Source organism: Fusarium verticillioides, chromosome 10, assembly GCF_000149555.1.
Source record: "Fusarium verticillioides 7600 chromosome 10, whole genome shotgun sequence".
Lineage (NCBI taxonomy): Eukaryota > Fungi > Ascomycota > Sordariomycetes > Hypocreales > Nectriaceae > Fusarium > Fusarium verticillioides.
Window position 1 is genome coordinate 232,266 of NC_031684.1, and position 18,835 is coordinate 251,100.

The window sequence follows — 18,835 nt, forward strand, 5'->3', positions numbered from 1 at the left end:
CATCTCCGACCATTAATAGGTAATACTGTTCATGTAAAGTATAGTTCGTTTACTCTCAAATGAATTAGATCATTTATTCACATGAAATATCCAGTGTTTCGGAGACCCCGCAGCAAGTTAGCAACCTTAGTTTGTGACTGGAGTTTATGCAGGAGGCCTACCATTATGCCGTGACATCAGAAAACGAACCCTTCCGTTGCCCCTCCTTGTCCTTCTTTTATCGCGTTGGAGATCACACCATCCATTCCGCCCCGGATACATGAGACTCGACTCTCCCCTAGCACAGAGATGCAGTCACCGCCATTTGAAGAGTTTGGCGCATCCTTGAAGAAGTATGTTTCCATATCCCCACTCCGATAAGGTTGTTGTTGACAGAACAGGTTCTTCAACAATACAAGCCTTTCAGATACCGTCATCAAATGCGGAGGTCGGGAATTTGCAGCCCACAGTCTTGTTCTCTTTTGCCACTCCGAGTATTTTAAAAAGCAGCTAGATGGGCCATGGAAGGTTGGGAGGACCTTTTACCCGCGACAATGAATGAGAACTAACAAGCCTCAGGAGAGTTCTGACCGAGTGATAGAAATCATGGATTTCGACCCCGCTGTTGTCAGGGCAATGACACTTTTCCTCTACTGCTTCGATTACGAGTCCCCAGCTGATTCATCAGCTATGATATTCCATGCCCAGGTCTATCAAATCGCTGATAAATACGGCATTGAGGCATTAAAGAGACTCTCTGCGACGAAGTACCGTACCAGCATTGATGCGGGATGGGAGATGGATAGCTTCCCAGACGCAATCGAACTGGCATTCACGACTACGCCACCCGGCGACAGAGGATTACGCGATATCGCTGTGGAAGTTGCATTCAAGAGGCTCGGGAACCTGATGGCCCAAGACACGTTCTGCGGAATGATGCGCGATAATCCAGACATTGCTGCTGATATTATTCGATTTACAAATGGGATATGCGAAAGGGTCAAGAACTACAAGTGCAGAACGTGTAGGCGCGTCTTTTTGCTAGGTTTTCCAGTGTCCCAGGAGCCTTACGCATTGCAGTACTGCCCGTCGTGTGAAACGTTTCACTCATCTTGGAGACCTGAGGCTGGAAGCTGATAGGCATCCAGGCGGTCTTGGTTGGTTCGGAGACTATTGAATAAGGCTATTTAAATACACTCATCTTAGTTTACAAGCATACTGCCAAGACCAGCGTTTCTCACTCTGCAAAATACTTTCTAGAGTTTACTAGAAGACTCACGTCTGCCTCAGTAACCCTTGACGCCGACCCTGAAAATCGAAGCGTCGCTCTCAATCTTCTTCCGAAGAGGTCCAGTCTTGAGCTCATTGACATCCCACTTCGCCCAAATGAACCTCCCATGGAGAAACCCCGCTTCTTCAGACGCTGCCCAAACAGCAAAATCGCCGGGCAATTTGACTGTATCTCTGTCAGGATGGCTTCATCTCATGAGAATCAACACATACTATCATCCCACTTGAAACTGTTCTCATCGGTGAAACGTTCGAACGATTCAGTGTAGTGGAGTCCCGGCTCGAAACTGATGACCTGCATCTCGCTGGAAGGTACAGTCATGGCGATGTGCTGCATCATCATCGTCCCAGCGCTCTTGGTGATTGAGTAAAGAGGAATGGGAACAGAAAGCTGAGTTAGATGGATTGCAATGCTGGATAAGTTGACAAGGACCTGGACGACGTAAGGATTATGATAGGGCGTTTGCCATGAGGGCTTGTAAGCTTACCAGTTTTCGTGAAGGGTCGCTTTCACGCTGCTTATAAAACAGGCTCGTCCACAAATACGGAGCAATAAGGTTCACTCCAAGGCCATCCTTGAAGGTCTCATATCCAAGTCCAAGAATAGTGTTGGGCAGCCACATTTTCGCAGCACTCAACACGAGAACATCAACGAAGACACCCTCGTCACCAAGTTTCTTCCAGAACTCTCGCGTGGCATTCTCATTAGCAAAGTCATTGTTAATCGGAATGACCTCCACATTATGGTACTTCGTCTTGATTTTCTCAGCAGCTTTGTCCAAAGTATCCTGACGACGACCGGTGATGATGAGACGAGTCGCAGAAGCGGCGGCGAAGGACTCGGCGATGCTAAAGCCAATTCCAGTGGAGGCTCCAGCGACGAGAACAGTATGACCAGCCTGAGAAAGCTCAGGACGAGTTGGTGAGATTGTCTCGTACGATTCGCGATGGACTTTGGTTATGAGATTACTGCCGTTGATAGGTGCCTCGACATTCTCCCAGGGGTTTTCCTCGGGTCTAGTTTCTGCTGCGGAAGGCATATTGGAAAGCTGCTGTCAGGTACTTAATCTCGAAAGTAAGTGGATTAATGACGAGATCCGGATTCGCAGATTAGGGAGGTTGGATACTCATACATTATATACAAACATTTGACCCCTTCGATGTGTCGCCGCAAGGAGTATAACATAATCTCAACGTGTCGGAAGTCTGCGGGTGAATCGATTGAAGCCCGCCAGAAACCCGCAGCTGCCCTGACTGCGCTAAATTTCCAGGCTTCGCCCACAAAGCGATAAGCTTATCTCAGAGCTGTCTCCGCCAAAAACCCGCAAGATCTCCGCATGGCCGCTGACAAAAGTCGCTAACGTTAATCCGACCTCCCTAAATCTCCCCGCAGCCAATTCCAACAACCCGCAATCTTTCCGCATTAACATAATCACAATGGGCTCTGCGACAAAGCTCAAGGCATGTTACGCGTGCACCAACGGAAAGCGAAAATGTGACAAAGCTCAACCTATTTGTGGCAGATGTAATGACCGAGACGTTGAATGCCGATATCCACCGACCAAGCGGAAGAGATTGCACTCGTCAGCGCCGCGAGCGGAAAATGGCGGAGAGAGTGCAGGCAGACTCAGTGTTGGACCGCCGAGTCTGATGCAAATACCTTTCTCGACACCAAATAATGGCTTGATTGACCTCAATCAGTGGGCGGCGAGTTTGAGCAATTGGGACGCTCTCCCTGCCGCTGAGCTACCAGACGATTCGCCCGCGACAAGCAGTGAGACAATCTCGAGCCAGAAGGATCCTGTCGACTTTTTCCTGAGGCCCGATGCATGGGGCATTCGTCATATCCCTTTTACGACCCCATCTTTCCCAAACTCGGTCTGCATGAACTATGTCCATGGCATCCATGAGTTCTTTACGGAATGGGTCACCAACTCTCACAGCCCGGTCATACACAACCAGCTCTACGCGGATGCTGGGCTACCCCCATCAATACAGGATGCGTTCACTTGTATCATTCTTCACAACTCGAAAACATCCGCGAACGAGACAGTGATCGATGAATTGCTGGTGTCGAAAGCATCGGTGTTACTCAAGACATATTGCCCAGACCTCGCCGGTTCCGAAGTGACGCTTAACATTCGTGAGCACCTCGCTCGAACCCAAGCATTATTCGTCCATCTTGTGATAGCGTTGTTCTCCTCTTCTATTGGCGCACGTGCGAGCGCGGAACAACAGATACAGACCCTTCTCTCATGGACGCGTCAACTCTGGGAAGCCGCCCTTCGTGATCCGGATATTGGCCTGCCATGCGAGTGTGGCGATCGCTCAGCTGCTGCTGCGTCCGCTAACGGCATTGTTCTGGACTCTATCTTCGACGGTGATCCGCTACCGCGAAAGTGGCGCAATTGGGTGTTGTCAGAGAGCATCCGTCGTATATGGCTATTGGCAACTTCAACCATCGGCGTATATCTCACTCTGAAACAGAGATGGGCTGAATGTCATGGCGGTATTTACTTCACAGCCCATAAGAACCTATGGGATGCAAAAAGCGGTTCTACATGGGCAGCTGCATGTCGGAAAGCAGATCCTCTCTTCATATGTAGCCTCGATTGCGAGGGTCTGTTCCTCAGTGCAAAGGCATCGGATATTGATCCGATGCTAATCAATCTGTTTACGATTATGTGGGGAGTTGAAAGAGTTGAGAATTGGGTTGCAAGAACATGTGAACCTGGAGAGGATGTGAGGGTCTGGAGGGGTACTGATCTTCCAATGGAGAAGGGAAGGATTGCTCCTTCATGAGATTAGATAACGACCAAGTTCTGACTATGCTCACTTGTTCTGTGAGGAAACATCAACCGTGACATCCATCACATTCCGCTTCGATGCAGGAGACTGGTACGACTCATCAAAGATACTCTTCAGAAACCTAAACGCCCTTGGTTTCCCATTCTCAATCTCAGAAACATGGCTACCTACTGTATTCCGCTCAAATGTGATCTCCGCTCCTTTCTCACAGAGTCTATCAACCGTCGCGTCAGTGAGCTCAATGAGACAGAACTGATCCTGTATAGCCTTGTACAGGAACATGGGCATTTTGGGCGTTTCTCTGTATCCCAGCTTTGCTTGCTTATGATAGAGCTCTCGCAAAACAGGAGCTCTTAGATCTTCACCTCCACCTTTGAAGAACGCATAAATGTCTTGTCCGGAGTACTTGGCCACATTTTGAGTGAGTTCCGTGTTCACGGTCGACATGAAGCCATCTTTCGTCTCTGGGATAAGACGGCTTTCTAGGTAAGCCCGTTCTGCTGGACATTGCGCTGTGATTCCTAGTAAGAGGGCAATCAGAGTGCCAGCGATAGGACTCTTGTTGATCTTGTCCATTGCGGCGGATATGTCGTCCACGAGTCCGCCGACAACAGCGGCTGAGATATTGAGCTCTGGCGCGTAGGATGGTTGCAGCTCGGCCGCTACGAATGTAGCGATTGAGCCACCGCTATATCCCCATATCGCAGCGTTGAACCCAGAATTATCCCCCAAACTGAGAACATTATGAACAGCTCGTAACGCGTCGAGTCGCACGGCCCGCTTGGGCACTTGCGCCAAATGCAGCGTCTGGCCCAAGGTGGTCCGGGATGTTGACGATCCACCCAAATGACAGTATCTCAGTGACCAAAGAAGTACTCGATTTGATACCAAGGTTCGGTTCACTTCTCGCCATTACTCCAGATAAAGCAAATGACGGGCTGTAATCAACATTGCAAGTGTTGTACGCGAACTGGTATGAGAGAATGGCTGCTTTTCCAGATGGAGATTGGTAAAGTGAAATTGGAATGAAGAGCGTGGTGACAGCCCATGATGGACAATCCTGTGAGTCTATTGAGCGGTAAAGGATATGATACACAGCTGCGGAGCCTTCCAAGATTCTGACCAGGTTCAATGCGGAACGAATGCGAAGAACATCGCCAGGTTTTTTGGACTCCCATTCCTCGGACGCGGAATACCATGGGTCTTTGTTTGGTGGAAGCTGATTTTCAAGAGGAGTATCGTCAGTGATGATACCGCTACCAGATGTCTTGGCCACGGCGTATAGATCAAGTAGCCAGTCTAGAGAAGACATTTTGACATGGTGGTTTATTGCAAGAGCAAACTGATGGTCAGCATTTACAACGCAAATGCTCTCAGGTCACTGTGCCTCATGCTGACATGCCGATAGAAACAGCAGGGATCGTCCGCCAGAGACAAATCAGAAACCTTGGGTCGGATAGGTCCAATTATACCAGAGAGGAAGCATAAAAAGAGAAAATGTTTCCATCTCGGGCTGTTCATTTGGCCATGTTTCTCGACTGAACCTATGTCGGAAAATCGCCAGGGCGTCTTGGATCAAGGATCGGTGATTGCCACCGATGCTGGTTGTTGTGCAAGGAAGGATGATGAGATTGAATGATTTTCTAGGTATATCCGCTTGTCTATCTTTTCGTTGGTACGTAAAGGTTGCGAGAGGCCACAGCATGTAGCGACAGTCTTTTCTTGTCAAAAGATAGGACTCGGTCGATGTCACAAGCATAATAGAGCTACTGGCAATACGAAGTTCGCCGTACGGAATTTCCCAAAAGCGTAATATCACACGGGCCGCCCAAGAAGCGGAATTCTCCACCTGCGCTGTTTTACGTTTTACATGAGACAAAATCTGACATGTGAGATTATAGTTCTCACCACAACTACTGAAGCCTTATAAACTCTGGGATCCTCCTTTTACCGGACAGGCTTTACATTCAGCACCGATATACAACATGACCAAGCCACAAATCATCGTGAAGATACCACCATCCTCGGATGCGGAGGACAAAACTCTCGTCTCAACCCTAACTGATATCGTCAACACTGCCTACAAAAAAGCCGAGTCCGATATCTTTGTCCCATCATACCAACGAACCTCCACCGCCGAAATCACCAAATTTCTAAGCAACGGCCAGCTTGCTGTCGCTTACCTGCAACCCAACGACGAGCCCATTGGCTGCGTTTTCATCAAACTCATAACACCCGCCCTCGGAGATTTCGGAATGTTGGCACTTGACCCCCAATATCAAGGTACTGGTACAGGGCGACAATTGGTGGTTTTTGCGGAAGATGAATGTAGACGAAAAGGGTGTACGACGATGCAGCTGGAGATTCTTGTGCCGATGACGTTTCATCATGAGGGTAAGGCGAGGTTGTTGAAGTGGTACATGAGGATGGGGTATGAGCTTGTTAAGTTGGGTGATTTTGCGGATGATTATCCTGACTTGGTGAACTTGCTTGCTGGGCCGACGGAGTATCGGGTTTTTGAGAAGAGTCTTGTGTAAAGATGAAACTGAGGTTGGAGTGAATACAAAAAAGCTAATGAACTCATGATTGCAGTTTAACTCCTTGAAGGTCTTTCTCGTATTCGAAGGTCTATCCAGACATATCGATATCAGAGGCTAGGTCTTGGCATGAATATCAACATCATCAAGAATAGCCTCATTCCTCTTCGCAGCAGCATCCCTCGCCCTTTTCAGCCGTCTCGTCGCAACATCCACTTTCCAAGTAAACGACCAAGTTATAACATTCATGATAATAGCCATACCAATAAAGCCCATCGCGATTCCAAACGACGTTGTGTACCTAGGTGCGAAGCGCGAATTGAACAACTGGGATCCAACTGCTCCTCCAATCTGGCCGTAGCTATTGGCAAATGCAATAGCAAAAGCTGAACCGGTGGCTCCGTCTGTGGTTTGGACTCTCCATGGCCACATCATTGTGTACCTTTTTTGTTAGCAGATTTTGAAGAGGGTTTGGTTCGACTCACCAAGCCATTGAAAACCCTCCTGCTATTACAGTAGCTGCATACACGCCGCCTGTATTGGGGAAGGTGTACAGAACAACATAGCATGCTTCTATGATTATCATGAAGCTCAGTGGGATGAGAGGTAAAGGGAAACGACCGGTGTTGGCAACCCATCCGAATACTATGGTCAGCACACAGGCGAAGATGGCTGGAGGGATGTTAAGCAGCTGAGCTTCGGCAATACCACTGTAACGAACGAATTTCAGCTTTCGCTCTACCTCTAAGCACTTTTATGGAGACTTACGTGAATCCCAAGTTCGCAATGACCGTCGGCTGATAAAAGTTCAGTCCCGTCGTTCCGATGGTATAGAATGCCCAGCAAAGAAGAAACAGCCAGAGCTTGTGGTCTTTGAGAGTGTTCCAGAATTCTTTCCGGTCAAAGTCCTTCTCAGCAGCTCTAGGAGCGTTAATGGGAAGTCTAGCTTGGATAAAGGCTTTCTCTTCTTCGGACATCCAACGAGCTGTATCAGGGACTGTTTCCGATGTCAGTATGTAGGGCTGTATTAGTGGTGCAAACTCACAGTCGGGCATGAAGATATATGCAAAGATACCAAGAAGTATAGTGAATACCCCCTCTGTCAAGATAAGCCTAGAAGTTGAGTCAGCCTAACTTTAAGATATGTTTGTTAGGTGCATACCATTTCCAGCCCGACAAGCCTTGAGCATGGACACCGTTGAATGCAAAAGCAAGAACGCCGCTAACAACCGCACTGAAGTTACCAAGAATAGTAACCAGAACGATGCGCGATGCCATTTCATCGGAGCGGTACCAGTAGCATAACTGCAGAAGCATGCCAGGCCAGAGTCCCGCCTCGAAGAGACCAAGAAAAGCGCGGACTGTATACAAGCCAGCGGCATTTGTTACTGCGGCGTGGCAGACTAGGACGATGCCCCATGATATCTGTGTACCGATCAGTCTGGTAAACTGAAGAAGAATGGGGAGGCTAACCATGATTCTCGCTTGCCAAACAGATGGCTTGAGGCGCTTTACCAGCAGGTTCGAGGGTGTTTCCGCCAGGATATATGGAATCTACTCAACTAATCAGTGATATCCGTGGCCATTGACGTCTGGTAAGTACATAGTATGCCATAGTTACAAAGTTATAATCATCGGCCGAGATATTCAGCTCCGTCATGATATTCCTCGGCGTTCCGCGATCCATAATTCGAGCATTCGAGACCTACAACATTAGTACTATACCGTCAAGTTGGTTACTAAACTTACATTGGAAGCATCGATCGACTTGACCATGTACATAACCGAAAGCAAAGGGATAAGATGCCAATCAATTCTCCGCAACAACTTCTTCTCCTGCTGACTACTCAACTTAGTCCGCGCTCCCATGAGCCTTCCATCATATCCAACGATGTTATCGCTTATATCGTCTTCTAAAGGTACAGACTCTCCGCGGATGGCGGTATTGTAGTGTTGTTTCACCGGTGGCTCTCCGGATGAAGAGTCAGGAAGCTCACGAGTCTTCTCGTCAAAGCCTTCAGAACCGATGTGGCCTTTGGGAGAAATACTAGAAGACGTCATTTTCACAATGATCTTTTGTCAGTTTCGCAGAACCCATCAAGGTGCGCCCATAAAGATATAAATCTTAGTCGCTTCTCTGGTGTGTCCTACTCCTCACCCCGCGATATGTCGACATCCGCGATCGGCATTCCTCATCTTGGCGTGCGCAGGGGATATAATCGCGCAACCCGTTAACTCCAGCTGTTATCTCCAAGACAATCTCTCAAACAGTACAGATTCAAGGCCTAATGCGAGTATTTCTATAAAAGGTGTTGCCATCTCGGGTATCCGAAGTTTGAGTCTCCCCGCTTTTGGCAGATGAGGAAATACTGCCCGTCAATGGTGACATCTGTACAACGATAAAAGAAGAAATTGATTGGCTTTTCGAGATTGCTTATCAATTTGCGACGATCAACGTTATATCAAGATACACGGGTCCCGAATTTGGATGGGTTCATATCTTTTACCCCTCTTTGTTATCTGCAGGCTGTTATCAACATGAAGCTCATCACCATTCTCTTGACTGCCACTGCGGCGACGGCGTTTGACCTGGGAAGTGTCCAGCTCCCGTTCTCTCATGAATCACTAGAATCATCAGCACTTCTTGAGTTGCACAAATCACTTGTTGAGCGACCCTCGATCACTGGTTCTGAGAAGCACGTCACCGACTTTCTCAAGGCATACCTCCAAGATGCTGGGTTCACTGTTGAGACTCAAGCAGTTGCCAAGAACCGCGATAACGTCTTGGCTTACTATGATAGTACGAGAAAAACCAAAGTTCTCGTGACTTCTCATATTGACACTGTTCCCCCATTCTGGCCTTATGAACGACGAGGTGATGAGATCTGGGGTCGAGGAACAGTCGATGCAAAGGGCAGTGTCGCGGCGCAGATCATTGCTGTTCAAGAACTCTTCCAGAAGAAAGAGGTCAGTGAAGGCGATGTAGCGCTGCTGTTTGTGGTGGGTGAGGAGACAGGTGGACCCGGAATGGGCAATGTCAATGATCTCGGTCTATCCTGGGAGTCCGTCATCTTCGGTGAGCCAACAGAGCTCAAACTTGCCCGAGGTCACAAAGGTGGATTGGGCTTCACTATCAAAGCCAATGGAAAAGCTGGTCATTCTGGGTATCCTGAGACAGGAAGTAATGCTATAGATAGCCTTGTTCGTGGACTAGCAGCTCTTCAAAAGGTTGAGCTACCTGGGAGTAAAGAGTTTGGTAACTCTACTCTCAACGTGGGTAAGATTGAAGGCGGTGTTGCTGGAAATGTCATCCCGGCAAGTGCTTTTGCTACCGGAGGAGTTCGAGTCGCTGGCGGAACTCCAGAGGGTATCAGGGATTTAATACGTCAGGCAGTTGAGGAGAGTGACCCGAGCCTAGTCGTTGAATTCTCTTATGGTATTGGACCCGTGCCTACGGACTATGATGTTGATGGTAAGATAACAGCATTGGAAAGAAGCGAGCTCTAGCTAACCATGGTAGGATTTGAAACTGTGGTCTTGAACTACGGAACAGATATCCCGAGGCTAAAGGGGAGTCATAAGAGATATCTGTACGGACCTGGCTCGATTCTCGAGGCGCACTCTGCGCATGAGCACTTGAAGGTTTCTGATCTGGAGCAGGCTGTTGAGGGGTACAAGAAGTTGATAACCCATGCCCTTGATCAGCCTTCTGAGCTCTGAGGGAAGATGAGTCAGAATGGACTCTTGTCTCCAGCATTACTAAAAGGCCTTTTTCGATAGTCCAGATCACTGCTAGTCCTCAAGTCTCGTAGTAAATAAAATAACAAGGTTCAACGACTCGGAGGGTTTGAGCCTCTGTATTCAACTATGGGATGACAGTTGCCTGTAGGGTTAAGCTCATGTATTCGCGACATGAAGCTCAAAACCATAGACAGACAGCATTCCTCCCATACACAGAGGCTCATACCTTCCAAGTCATGAAAAGAAAGTTAATTTCCTCCTGTATCCCAACGCCCGCTTAACTATCCATGCTTCGTAATCTAGCAACTCTTCCCATGCTCGATGCAACCAGCGCATCTAAGCCTCTGCTGGCTTCCGCCCAGTGATGAATCGATAGCTCGTGATCAATCTCAACTCACGACTTCGAAACTCCCTCTTGACACCCTCCATCAACACCATAACCTGATCGTGCGAATAATTCCACACGCGCGTGAACAAAGCTGGTGTATGCGACTCAACCGACATTTGCATATGCGTCAGCTCAAACTTTCCCAGCTCCTTCAGCGTCGGGTCTTTCGCCCATGGCCCAATGGGTATCTACCAAAGTTAGTAACCGCCAATGTAACGCTGACATGAAAACTTACTCTGTAAACTCTCTCAACGACATCCTCGAAACCAGCATCAATCATCCACTGCTTATGATACTTGGCCACGTTGATCTGCTTGCCAAACATCTTACTAGCCTCATCAAGCTTATTAACCCACTCCATCGTCCACGGCGCCCTATCACAACTATCATCGTCGCTGAAGATCCACGCATCATACTCCTGCATCTCCATGTATCCGCCTGGCTTCAGATTATTAAGCGCCTGCTCATAAAACCTCATCCAATCTGCACTAGTCCCGCTGAGCGCCCGGCCGTGGATGTAGTCAAACTTTTCGCTCTCACGGTACGTCCACTCATCTTCGTAGTCGTCTACGTGAAACATGCAATTACCTGGAACCCAGTCCGGCTGGATCGGAGAGAGGTCTATGCCTGCGACTGTGGCGTTGGGATACTCGTCTGCCATTTCTATGGCCCAGATACCAGTGCCGCAGCCGAGATCCAAAATGCGGTATTCTTCGGTTGAGTCTGGGCTAGGTAGCGGCGCTGTATGCAGGGCGCCGCCGAGGAGTAAACGCCAAATGTGATGCTGAAGATCTAGGCGCTGTTGTTCCTGGTCGTCGTTGGGCAGGACGTATTGGCCCTCGCGAAAAGCGTGGTAGCGACGGGCATTTTCATACTGGTAGTCGTAGATTGATGACGTGACGGAAGCAGTGTAGACTGACCCTCGATCAGAGCCATAAGTAGAGTCTGCATCATCGCCAGCTATTTCATCTTCCTAAAAAATGATCAATAAGATATATGAAGTCTGTGTCAATGAGTCAGAGCGTACATCGACTTGGAGCGGTGCATGCTCCTCTGGCTGTTGGTTCTCGTCATCTGCGGGCGATCGGCGCGTCTCGCCAGGATCTTGACCCGACAGAGTGGTAACGGGTGGAGGAGACCCTGACGCTATGGGCGACGAGGAAGTCTTTGGTTTGGAATCGTGTTCAGAGCCCATGATGATAAGAGATGGCTCAAATAAGCACTATTAGGTATGTGAAACCGTAGTCATGTCAGGCTTGGAGCGGAGTATGAGGGAGGGAAAAGATTGATCAGCCACGTGGGGAAAAGTGCGGGAGGCACGGAAGAAAGATAGAGAGAGAGCACAGAACGAGAGGAGAGAAAACTGGGAATCCCAGGGCCGTGGTACAATTGGGGAAACACGCGAGGGTGGCCTCGATTAGGTTTAGTCACCTCGATCTAGGCATGCATCTCCGTCTTTTAGAGGGCCTAGACTGTAGCAGCTCGAACTAAAGGCAAGGTCGGCTAAGGAAATAAACCCTCACCAAATTTCTCCTCCCCGTTTCTCCTCTTTCCAATACAGAACCAACAAAAACAAACAAACGAAAGGCAATGGCCAACGATAAACTCATCTGCGTCGTTGGCGCCACAGGCAACCAGGGCGGCTCTGTCGCCCGTCGCTTTCTCAAGGCGGGCTTCAAAGTGCGTGGCTTGACCCGCAACACCGCCTCACCCTCCGCCCAAGCCCTGTCGTCGGCGGGAGCCGAAGTCGTGGCTGTTGATCTCAATGACGTCTCGACTCTCAAGAGCGCCTTTACTGGAGCAAACGTCATCTTCAGCGTGACCAACTACTGGGAGCCGTTTTTCCGACCAGATTGTCGGGAGCAGGCGGAGAAGGAGGCTATTTCGTGTCGAAAGTTTGCGTATAACGTTGAGGTGCAGCAGGGCAAGAATATTGTCGATGCGGCTGCTACGGTTGTTGATACGCTGGATGATAATGGGTTCTTGGTGTCGACGCTGAGTCAGGCTGAGAAGTGCAGTGGAGGGAAATTCAAGGAGTTGTATCATTTTGATGGCAAGGCAGATGTTTTTCCGGCGTACGTTGATGAGAAGTATCCTGAGCTTGCGGCCAAGATGTCGTGCATTCACACGGGATACTTTTTCACGAGCTTCAACATTCTGCCTGATTCTTACATGAACAAGGTAGGTTCATCCACGTTTGGCATGAACTGGCACTCATAAGGAGCAGCTCCCTGATGGAACCTTTGAAATGTCCTTCACGACCTCCCCCGACGCCCTCGCTCCTCATCTCGACCCAGTAGGAGATCTGGGCAACTTCACCTACGCCGTTTACCAAATGCCCCCTGGCAAGGCTTACATGGCTGAAGGCACGACCTGCACATGGCCAGAGTGGATCGAAACCTGGGGCCGCATCAACAATGTCCCCGTCAGGTACCGCCAGGTGACACCAGATGAGATGACTGCCGCGACACCTGATCGCGATGCGGGTATCGAGACAGGATACATGTTTTCGTATACTTCTGATCCTGGATACGATGGCGGCATGAAACTCTTGAGAGCGAAGGATATTCGTGAGGTATGTTATAATCCATGCTTGGAGATTTGTGCGGCTACTGACTTTACAGGCTGGCATCGACTGCCCCATGACAAGCTGGGAGGAATGGGCCAAGAAGTACGACTGGTCTGCTATTCTGAACAAATAGATGTACAAGATATCTGGGCATGGGATTATTAGCGCAAAATCTGTTGCAGCGACTTTTCATAGTAGACTACATTACGGCCGAAAGCATTATGAATAAACATGAGAACTATTACCATTTCTTTTTAATCTGATGTTGTAATAAGTCAGAACTTCCTTACATGAGCAGTCATGATCACTGTTTCTCTTCCAGCTGCCATCTTGCAGCGCCTTTCGCATGCAACTCAACGGTATCAAACATGGGCATGTCGACATCCCCAGGCTTTAGTATCGTCTGCAACTCTGTACACCCCAAGATAACCCCTTCAGCACCCCTCTTGTGCAAATCCTTGATCTGACCCATATAAAACTCCCTTGACTGAGGAAGTACCTTATTAAACGACAGCTCTTCAAAAATCACACGATCCATCCTCCTCCTCGCCTCCTCCCCCTTCGGAACAAGAACCTCAATCCCAAACCTCCTCTCCAGCCTCCCCTTCAAAAAGTCCTGCTCCATACTAATCTGTGTCCCCAACAACGCAACCTTCTTCAACCCTTGTTTAACAATCGCATCACCCGTGAAATCAATGATGTGCAACAATGGAAGACGTGTTGCATTTTCAACATCTTCTGCCCAGCGATGATTCGTGTTTACGCAGAGGACGATGGCTTCTGCACCGATGGACTTGAGATTCTTTGCCGCGGTGCAGATTTGGCGGGATACTTCGTTGTAGTTGCCTGCTTGGAAGAAGCTGAAGAGCTCGGCGTGGTCGAAGGAGTGGAGGAGGAGTTTGGAGGAGTGGCCGCCGCCGAGACGGTGCTGGACGTAGGCGTTTATTTGTTTGTAGTAGAGGAGGGTTGCGTTGTAGGTTGTGCCGCCGAGAAGACCTAGTACACGCATCTTGATGAATATTGTGATGACTTTTCCGCTTTATGAAGGGGTTGAGGCAGAGAACCAAAGATAGATAGGTAGTGATGAGGAGTTTGTAGTGATTGAACAGCTTGACGCTTGAGGTGGGGTTTGTGTGTTAGTGCAAGACCTTGGAGGAGCTAGCTCTAGTGCGCTGAAGGTAATCCTATTGGCTGCAATCCCTTATCACCCCTCTCACTGGATCCCTTGCATCGTAGTGCTCTAACGGCCATATTCGACTGAGCATTTCTTCCCAACGACAAGACAAGGTGTTCGGAGCATCAAGATCGAATCTCTTGGGTAAAGACATGACTTTCAAAACACCCTTGCGCTGAGCTGTAGTCTGCTGGTTCTAGTTTCACTACCTCAACACTACCTCAACACTAAGTTTTGTTTTGCATTGATGAACGCTCACTAACGTAAGAATTTCTAAATTCGATTAAACTAGAATAAAAAACAGACATAACGCGGTTTTCAGGGGGAAAACGATCCAAGTTGCATACTTTTCTTTACGCTTTCATACTGAGTAAGTAAACGGCTTTGTTAATAAACAAACATTTACATGTTGTGTTTAGTAACAATAGAGATATGCTACCGGGTAGCATCACGAGCCTCAGCAAGTGACAAGTGGACGCAACAACATCACGGGCATTCCCTGTTTGCGCAACTTCGCGATCAAATTGGAAATATTTTAACCACCCTTGCTCATTAATTTCATGTTGAGCTCTTCGTATTCTCGGCCAAGCCTCCAGTCTCAGTCTTCAGGGATTCGTACGCTGACACCGGAGGTCCGCGGGGCTCGGAGATGAGCCCGCGGTGATATCTACGCATAAAAGACATCAACTGAGCCTGTAGCGATCAAGCTATTCCCGACCACATCTTCACTACATCGCAATAGGCATCACTTATCGATAAAAAAGCTTCTAAAATTGCGCAAAAATGACATCTACATCATCCCACGTTAACTGGACATCTTCTCTCGACAAGTATGAAAAAGGCTTTGAGAGCATCTTCATCGGCGAACCAGCAACAACTCAAGCCGATCTCGAACGTCTCTTTACTGAAGACTATACATCAATTGTGGATGGAAAAAGCATCGAATTTCCCGAATCTGTCGAGCATATTCAACATCTGCGACAGGTCACGACAGCTATCAAAGTCCAAGTGACGCACTTTCTGCGCCAAGGCAACCAACTCGCCGAGCGCCATTTTGTCACTGCAGAATTCTCCAACAAACCTCCATCTAAGTATGAGGTCTTTCTTTTCGCGACTGTTGATGAGAGTGGAAGGATTGAGAGGTTGGTGGAGACTCTGAGGCAGATGGATGGTTTGGAGGAGCATAAGAATCTGGGCAGCGCCAGGGCTTAAGTAGGTTAGGCAAAGTCAACGAGAAGGCCATTCACAAGAGAATCTCAGGGAATAGATTAATTTCCATCAATTATAATTATCATAAGACTCCCAGGGTATAATGCTATCTAAACCTTACCAGAATAACAATAAACAACCAGAACAAAAGAAAATTATTAGGGTTCCTTGACTGCCTCAATCAACTTCCATTCCCACATCGTCTGATGCTGGATGCACTCTTGAAGAATATCAGGATCTTCCCACCACCAACGATCAGCGACGATATATTCTCTCCAAATTTCCATCCAGAGCATACGGCCCACAAGATTACGAAGTTCTTGTCTCATCCCCTCTTCAGATATATGACCTTCTCTCACATACTGAAGCTGAGTATTGTCAAGAGGAATGGCGAAGAACTGTGTCGTCTCGATAGAATCGGGATCGACACGTAGCGATGCACCATTTAGCCAAAGAGGGAGTAATTTGCTTGGGTTCGTGCAGCGGAAACTAGCTTCTAGATTAAAGAGAAGATGATCCTCGATCCAAGCTCTGAGAAGAGGACCCAGAGTGCTAGTAACGGGAAGAGGATCAATGATGGTGAGTTGTAATGAGCCACCTGGCTCAAGGCATCTATGAATGTTTCGTAAGAGAGCTGGGATGTCTTGTGAGGGCATAGCGAGAGGAAGACGCAGTGAGTGAACGGCTTCAATGGTTGATGGAGCGACGGGGAATGCGGAGGGTGATCTCACTGGTGTGAGGACAGGATGGATGTTGGGGAATGAAGCGGGTGATAATGGTGCTGCTGAGAGATGGTAGACCTGTTTGTTGTGATTCACGGCAGCGAGGTATGAAGTCACAGCTGTGAGATGTCAGTGAGTGAGATGAGTACATGAGTGAGATGACTTACCGGGTGTTTCATAAAGAGCGAGGATCCTCTTCGGCGGTTCCACCGACTCATCAAGATCATCATCATTAATCTCAGGATACTCTGGTCCATCCATGTTGAACATAGCAGAGAGCATCCACTGCATCTTCTCAACCTCCAGATCCTGACATAAACTCGGTGGATTATTGACACCCTGCGACTCAGCGAGACGTACGAGTCTGATCATATTGTCCTCTCTGGCAAGTTGCTTGACACCCAACTGCATCGCGTTGAGTTCCTTGGGGATGGTAGCTTCTGATTCAGAGACAGGTTCTTCCGGGAATTGGAATGAGGGCTCTGTGGGCGTGCAAGCCCATTCACTTGGAGGCTGCCAAGTGTCGCTGCTTTCGACGCGTAGAGATGCTGTGGATGATGGCATGCGTCGTGGGGTCTTGGCTTTGCTTGGTGATCGACTGCTCTGTGGACGTTGAGGTTGAGATCTAAATGAGGTAAGCAGATTGGTTTCGTGAGTGAAGTTTGAGACTGACTGAGTGCTTGGTGAGCGGGCGCGATGCTTAGACTTGATGCTCGGCGTCGCCATTATGGTAACACCGCAATTGATGAGATACGGTGTATCGTAGGATGTGCGTGGAGATGTCGTCGCTTCTGTACTTCGCGCGACAAACGAGTCGTCGCCCAAAGCTTGAATGAGTGGCCATGGTTGAATGATGACTCGCTCAAGGGTTTCTGTATCCCACGGCGCAGATGATGATGTGAGTGTTGGTGAAGGCGGCTCAAGAAGCGTGTTATCCCCAAGGTAAACCTCTACCAAAGCATTAGCATAAGATGAACAACAGCCGCATGACGTCGCAAACCTTGAGAGCGCTCCATAATCTGCCTATTTTTCCTTGCGTTGAGATCAAAGACCCTCGACATATTAATCGTCGTCTGCTCACTCCCCCCGAAAAAGTCGAAGCCTCATCTGCCTCCAACTCATAATTCCCCGCCCCAGCGCTCGCTTTCGAAGACGTCGACGACACCGAATCACTCCCCCTCTCGGCATTCGTCCTCTTATTATAAGAGTTCCCAAACAACGGTGCCTCATTCGACGAGTTCGATCCGCGACTAAAGATCGACCGCGCCTTTGTCGCAGATTTGGCCGTCATCGCTTTATTATCGCGGTGTTCTTTTCGCGACTCCTTGGGAGCTGCCCAACTGACCTCCCACATGTTGAGGCGGTATCGATCAAGGTCTGAGATTCGGAGGGCGAGGTTCGATGCTGGTTTTCGGAGGATGGAGTAGAAGCGGTCGCGGGTGGAGGACTCTGATGATACCGCTACTGCTGCGTCTGGTTCTGTTAATGAGGAGGGCGCCATGGTGCCATGCATGCTGAGCTGAACGACAACAACAAAAAAAGCAATGGCTTGATGAGGGGAGATAAGGATCAGGGGGGGAGGGGGACAGAATCGTATGAGGGTTGCATACGAAATTAAACAAGAGAGATACATACCCAGGGGATTGGGTCAAAAGGTGCGAGAGGGCTTGCAGCTGGCGAATGCAAGGCTGAACTCTGTCTTCTTTGTGGAGAATGTCGAGGCCTTTTCGTTGGGAACGGGATTTGCGAAAAGTCTAATAGCGAGAATGAGGCTTGCGGAATGGGAGATCCGAGCTGGGGAATGCGGTATGTCAAGCGGAAGAGATGTTATTTACGCGAAGGGCGCTATGCGAGATTAAGAGTACGGGCGGGTAGCTTACGATTTACCCGAATCGAAACGGTAATATTCTGTGAAACTGGTAAGTCGGGGAGATGGATATCAGCTTAAGTGTGCTCATGCAGGGGAACAGATCATGTCAATGGGTCTCGATGCGGCCTGGGCGTTGGAGTGGCTTGCGGCTATCGGACGCCTTCTTTTTGTGCACTGGCTGATGGGCATAACTTAGATGCCATTGTTTGCTTTGATAATCAGCATGCCAATGTTTTAGCATCAGACAAAGAAATCGCTCGATACAGTTTGTTTAACGTTTGAGTTCCTTGTTTGATCGTTACTAACAACAAGTCATAATGATGGCTAGGTATAATATCACTCACCTCGTGGTGTTTCGCAATAACCTTGAAACTTTTCAAAGCACGGTTATTGGCTCAAGCGGAAGGGAAGCGCACGTCCAATGGATCAAATACCTCACACCAATGCCGAGAAAGCGGTAGCTCAAAGCATCACCTTCGCATATCGTGGCTTGAAGGTCTAGACCATTTGCGGGGACCATGATCCCCCAGCCCAAACCCAACACAAGC

At 48.7% G+C, this 18,835-nt stretch overlaps 12 protein-coding genes across 12 annotated transcripts; 6 read left to right on the forward strand and 6 right to left on the reverse strand.

Moving 5' to 3' along the window:
• The first annotated feature begins 222 nt into the window (after nucleotides 1-222).
• FVEG_13679 (hypothetical protein) lies at nucleotides 223-1,224 on the forward strand. The gene is made up of 3 exons (XM_018903042.1): nucleotides 223-332; nucleotides 381-507; nucleotides 559-1,224. The coding sequence occupies exons 1-3, from the start codon at nucleotides 289-291 to the stop codon at nucleotides 1,114-1,116; spliced, it is 729 nt and encodes a 242-aa protein (XP_018761919.1). The 5' UTR covers nucleotides 223-288; the 3' UTR covers nucleotides 1,117-1,224.
• A 41-nt stretch (nucleotides 1,225-1,265) lies between these two features.
• On the reverse strand, nucleotides 1,266-2,309 carry FVEG_13680 (hypothetical protein; the record flags this gene model as incomplete). The annotated part of the gene is made up of 3 exons (XM_018903043.1): nucleotides 1,266-1,435; nucleotides 1,483-1,702; nucleotides 1,758-2,309. The coding sequence occupies 3 exons, from the start codon at nucleotides 2,307-2,309 to the stop codon at nucleotides 1,266-1,268; spliced, it is 942 nt and encodes a 313-aa protein (XP_018761920.1).
• Nucleotides 2,310-2,704: 395 nt separating this feature from the next.
• Nucleotides 2,705-4,071, forward strand: FVEG_13681 (hypothetical protein; the record flags this gene model as incomplete). The annotated part of the gene is made up of 1 exon (XM_018903044.1): nucleotides 2,705-4,071. A coding segment is annotated over one exon (1,367 nt), but the record flags the coding sequence as incomplete, so codon positions are not given.
• Nucleotides 4,072-4,101: 30 nt separating this feature from the next.
• Nucleotides 4,102-5,389, reverse strand: FVEG_13682 (hypothetical protein; the record flags this gene model as incomplete). The annotated part of the gene is made up of 2 exons (XM_018903045.1): nucleotides 4,102-4,884; nucleotides 4,943-5,389. The coding sequence occupies 2 exons, from the start codon at nucleotides 5,387-5,389 to the stop codon at nucleotides 4,102-4,104; spliced, it is 1,230 nt and encodes a 409-aa protein (XP_018761922.1).
• A 577-nt stretch (nucleotides 5,390-5,966) lies between these two features.
• Nucleotides 5,967-6,755, forward strand: FVEG_13683 (hypothetical protein). The gene has a single exon (XM_018903046.1). The coding sequence runs from the start codon at nucleotides 6,063-6,065 to the stop codon at nucleotides 6,612-6,614; it is 552 nt and encodes a 183-aa protein (XP_018761923.1). The 5' UTR covers nucleotides 5,967-6,062; the 3' UTR covers nucleotides 6,615-6,755.
• Nucleotides 6,732-8,675, reverse strand: FVEG_13684 (hypothetical protein; the record flags this gene model as incomplete). The annotated part of the gene is made up of 8 exons (XM_018903047.1): nucleotides 6,732-7,056; nucleotides 7,100-7,324; nucleotides 7,383-7,611; nucleotides 7,660-7,727; nucleotides 7,777-8,039; nucleotides 8,088-8,168; nucleotides 8,218-8,319; nucleotides 8,364-8,675. The coding sequence occupies 8 exons, from the start codon at nucleotides 8,673-8,675 to the stop codon at nucleotides 6,732-6,734; spliced, it is 1,605 nt and encodes a 534-aa protein (XP_018761924.1).
• A 477-nt stretch (nucleotides 8,676-9,152) lies between these two features.
• Nucleotides 9,153-10,334, forward strand: FVEG_13685 (acetylornithine deacetylase; the record flags this gene model as incomplete). Its single annotated transcript, XM_018903048.1, has 2 exons — nucleotides 9,153-10,086; nucleotides 10,135-10,334. 2 exons carry the CDS (start codon nucleotides 9,153-9,155, stop codon nucleotides 10,332-10,334), a joined length of 1,134 nt encoding a protein of 377 aa, XP_018761925.1.
• On the reverse strand, nucleotides 10,205-12,057 carry FVEG_13686 (hypothetical protein). Its single transcript, XM_018903049.1, has 3 exons — nucleotides 11,771-12,057; nucleotides 10,979-11,716; nucleotides 10,205-10,931 (listed from the first exon to the last, which is right to left on the reverse strand). The coding sequence occupies exons 1-3, from the start codon at nucleotides 11,936-11,938 to the stop codon at nucleotides 10,692-10,694; spliced, it is 1,146 nt and encodes a 381-aa protein (XP_018761926.1). The 5' UTR covers nucleotides 11,939-12,057; the 3' UTR covers nucleotides 10,205-10,691.
• Nucleotides 12,058-12,248: 191 nt separating this feature from the next.
• Nucleotides 12,249-13,563, forward strand: FVEG_13687 (hypothetical protein). Its single transcript, XM_018903050.1, has 3 exons — nucleotides 12,249-12,924; nucleotides 12,971-13,318; nucleotides 13,368-13,563. The coding sequence occupies exons 1-3, from the start codon at nucleotides 12,334-12,336 to the stop codon at nucleotides 13,443-13,445; spliced, it is 1,017 nt and encodes a 338-aa protein (XP_018761927.1). The 5' UTR covers nucleotides 12,249-12,333; the 3' UTR covers nucleotides 13,446-13,563.
• A 53-nt stretch (nucleotides 13,564-13,616) lies between these two features.
• FVEG_13688 (hypothetical protein) lies at nucleotides 13,617-14,321 on the reverse strand (the record flags this gene model as incomplete). The annotated part of the gene is made up of 1 exon (XM_018903051.1): nucleotides 13,617-14,321. One exon carries the CDS (start codon nucleotides 14,319-14,321, stop codon nucleotides 13,617-13,619), a length of 705 nt encoding a protein of 234 aa, XP_018761928.1.
• Nucleotides 14,322-15,269: 948 nt separating this feature from the next.
• On the forward strand, nucleotides 15,270-15,698 carry FVEG_13689 (hypothetical protein; the record flags this gene model as incomplete). The annotated part of the gene is made up of 1 exon (XM_018903052.1): nucleotides 15,270-15,698. The coding sequence occupies one exon, from the start codon at nucleotides 15,270-15,272 to the stop codon at nucleotides 15,696-15,698; it is 429 nt and encodes a 142-aa protein (XP_018761929.1).
• Nucleotides 15,699-15,758: 60 nt separating this feature from the next.
• FVEG_13690 (hypothetical protein) lies at nucleotides 15,759-17,918 on the reverse strand (the record flags this gene model as incomplete). The annotated part of the gene is made up of 5 exons (XM_018903053.1): nucleotides 15,759-16,536; nucleotides 16,585-17,042; nucleotides 17,091-17,367; nucleotides 17,418-17,436; nucleotides 17,499-17,918. 5 exons carry the CDS (start codon nucleotides 17,916-17,918, stop codon nucleotides 15,854-15,856), a joined length of 1,857 nt encoding a protein of 618 aa, XP_018761930.1. The 3' UTR covers nucleotides 15,759-15,853.
• Between the last annotated feature and the right edge of the window lie 917 nt (nucleotides 17,919-18,835).

Bases quoted from the DNA above. Each gene is read 5' to 3' on its own strand.
- FVEG_13679 (XM_018903042.1), top strand. From the start codon at position 289: ATGCAGTCACCGCCATTTGAAGAGTTTGGCGCATCCTTGAAGAA. The intron at 333-380 runs GTATGTTTCCAT...TTGACAGAACAG, and splicing joins TTTGGCGCATCCTTGAAGAA to GTTCTTCAACAATACAAGCC. The intron at 508-558 runs GTTGGGAGGACC...AACAAGCCTCAG, and splicing joins AGCTAGATGGGCCATGGAAG to GAGAGTTCTGACCGAGTGAT.
- FVEG_13683 (XM_018903046.1), top strand. From the start codon at position 6,063: ATGACCAAGCCACAAATCATCGTGAAGATACCACCATCCTCGGATGCG.
- FVEG_13686 (XM_018903049.1), bottom strand. From the start codon at position 11,938: ATGGGCTCTGAACACGATTCCAAACCAAAGACTTCCTCGTCGCCCATA. The intron at 11,717-11,770 runs GTACGCTCTGAC...ATCATTTTTTAG, and splicing joins ATGCACCGCTCCAAGTCGAT to GAAGATGAAATAGCTGGCGA. The intron at 10,932-10,978 runs GTAAGTTTTCAT...TAACTTTGGTAG, and splicing joins TCGTTGAGAGAGTTTACAGA to ATACCCATTGGGCCATGGGC.
- FVEG_13687 (XM_018903050.1), top strand. From the start codon at position 12,334: ATGGCCAACGATAAACTCATCTGCGTCGTTGGCGCCACAGGCAACCAG. The intron at 12,925-12,970 runs GTAGGTTCATCC...CATAAGGAGCAG, and splicing joins CTGATTCTTACATGAACAAG to CTCCCTGATGGAACCTTTGA. The intron at 13,319-13,367 runs GTATGTTATAAT...CTGACTTTACAG, and splicing joins GAGCGAAGGATATTCGTGAG to GCTGGCATCGACTGCCCCAT.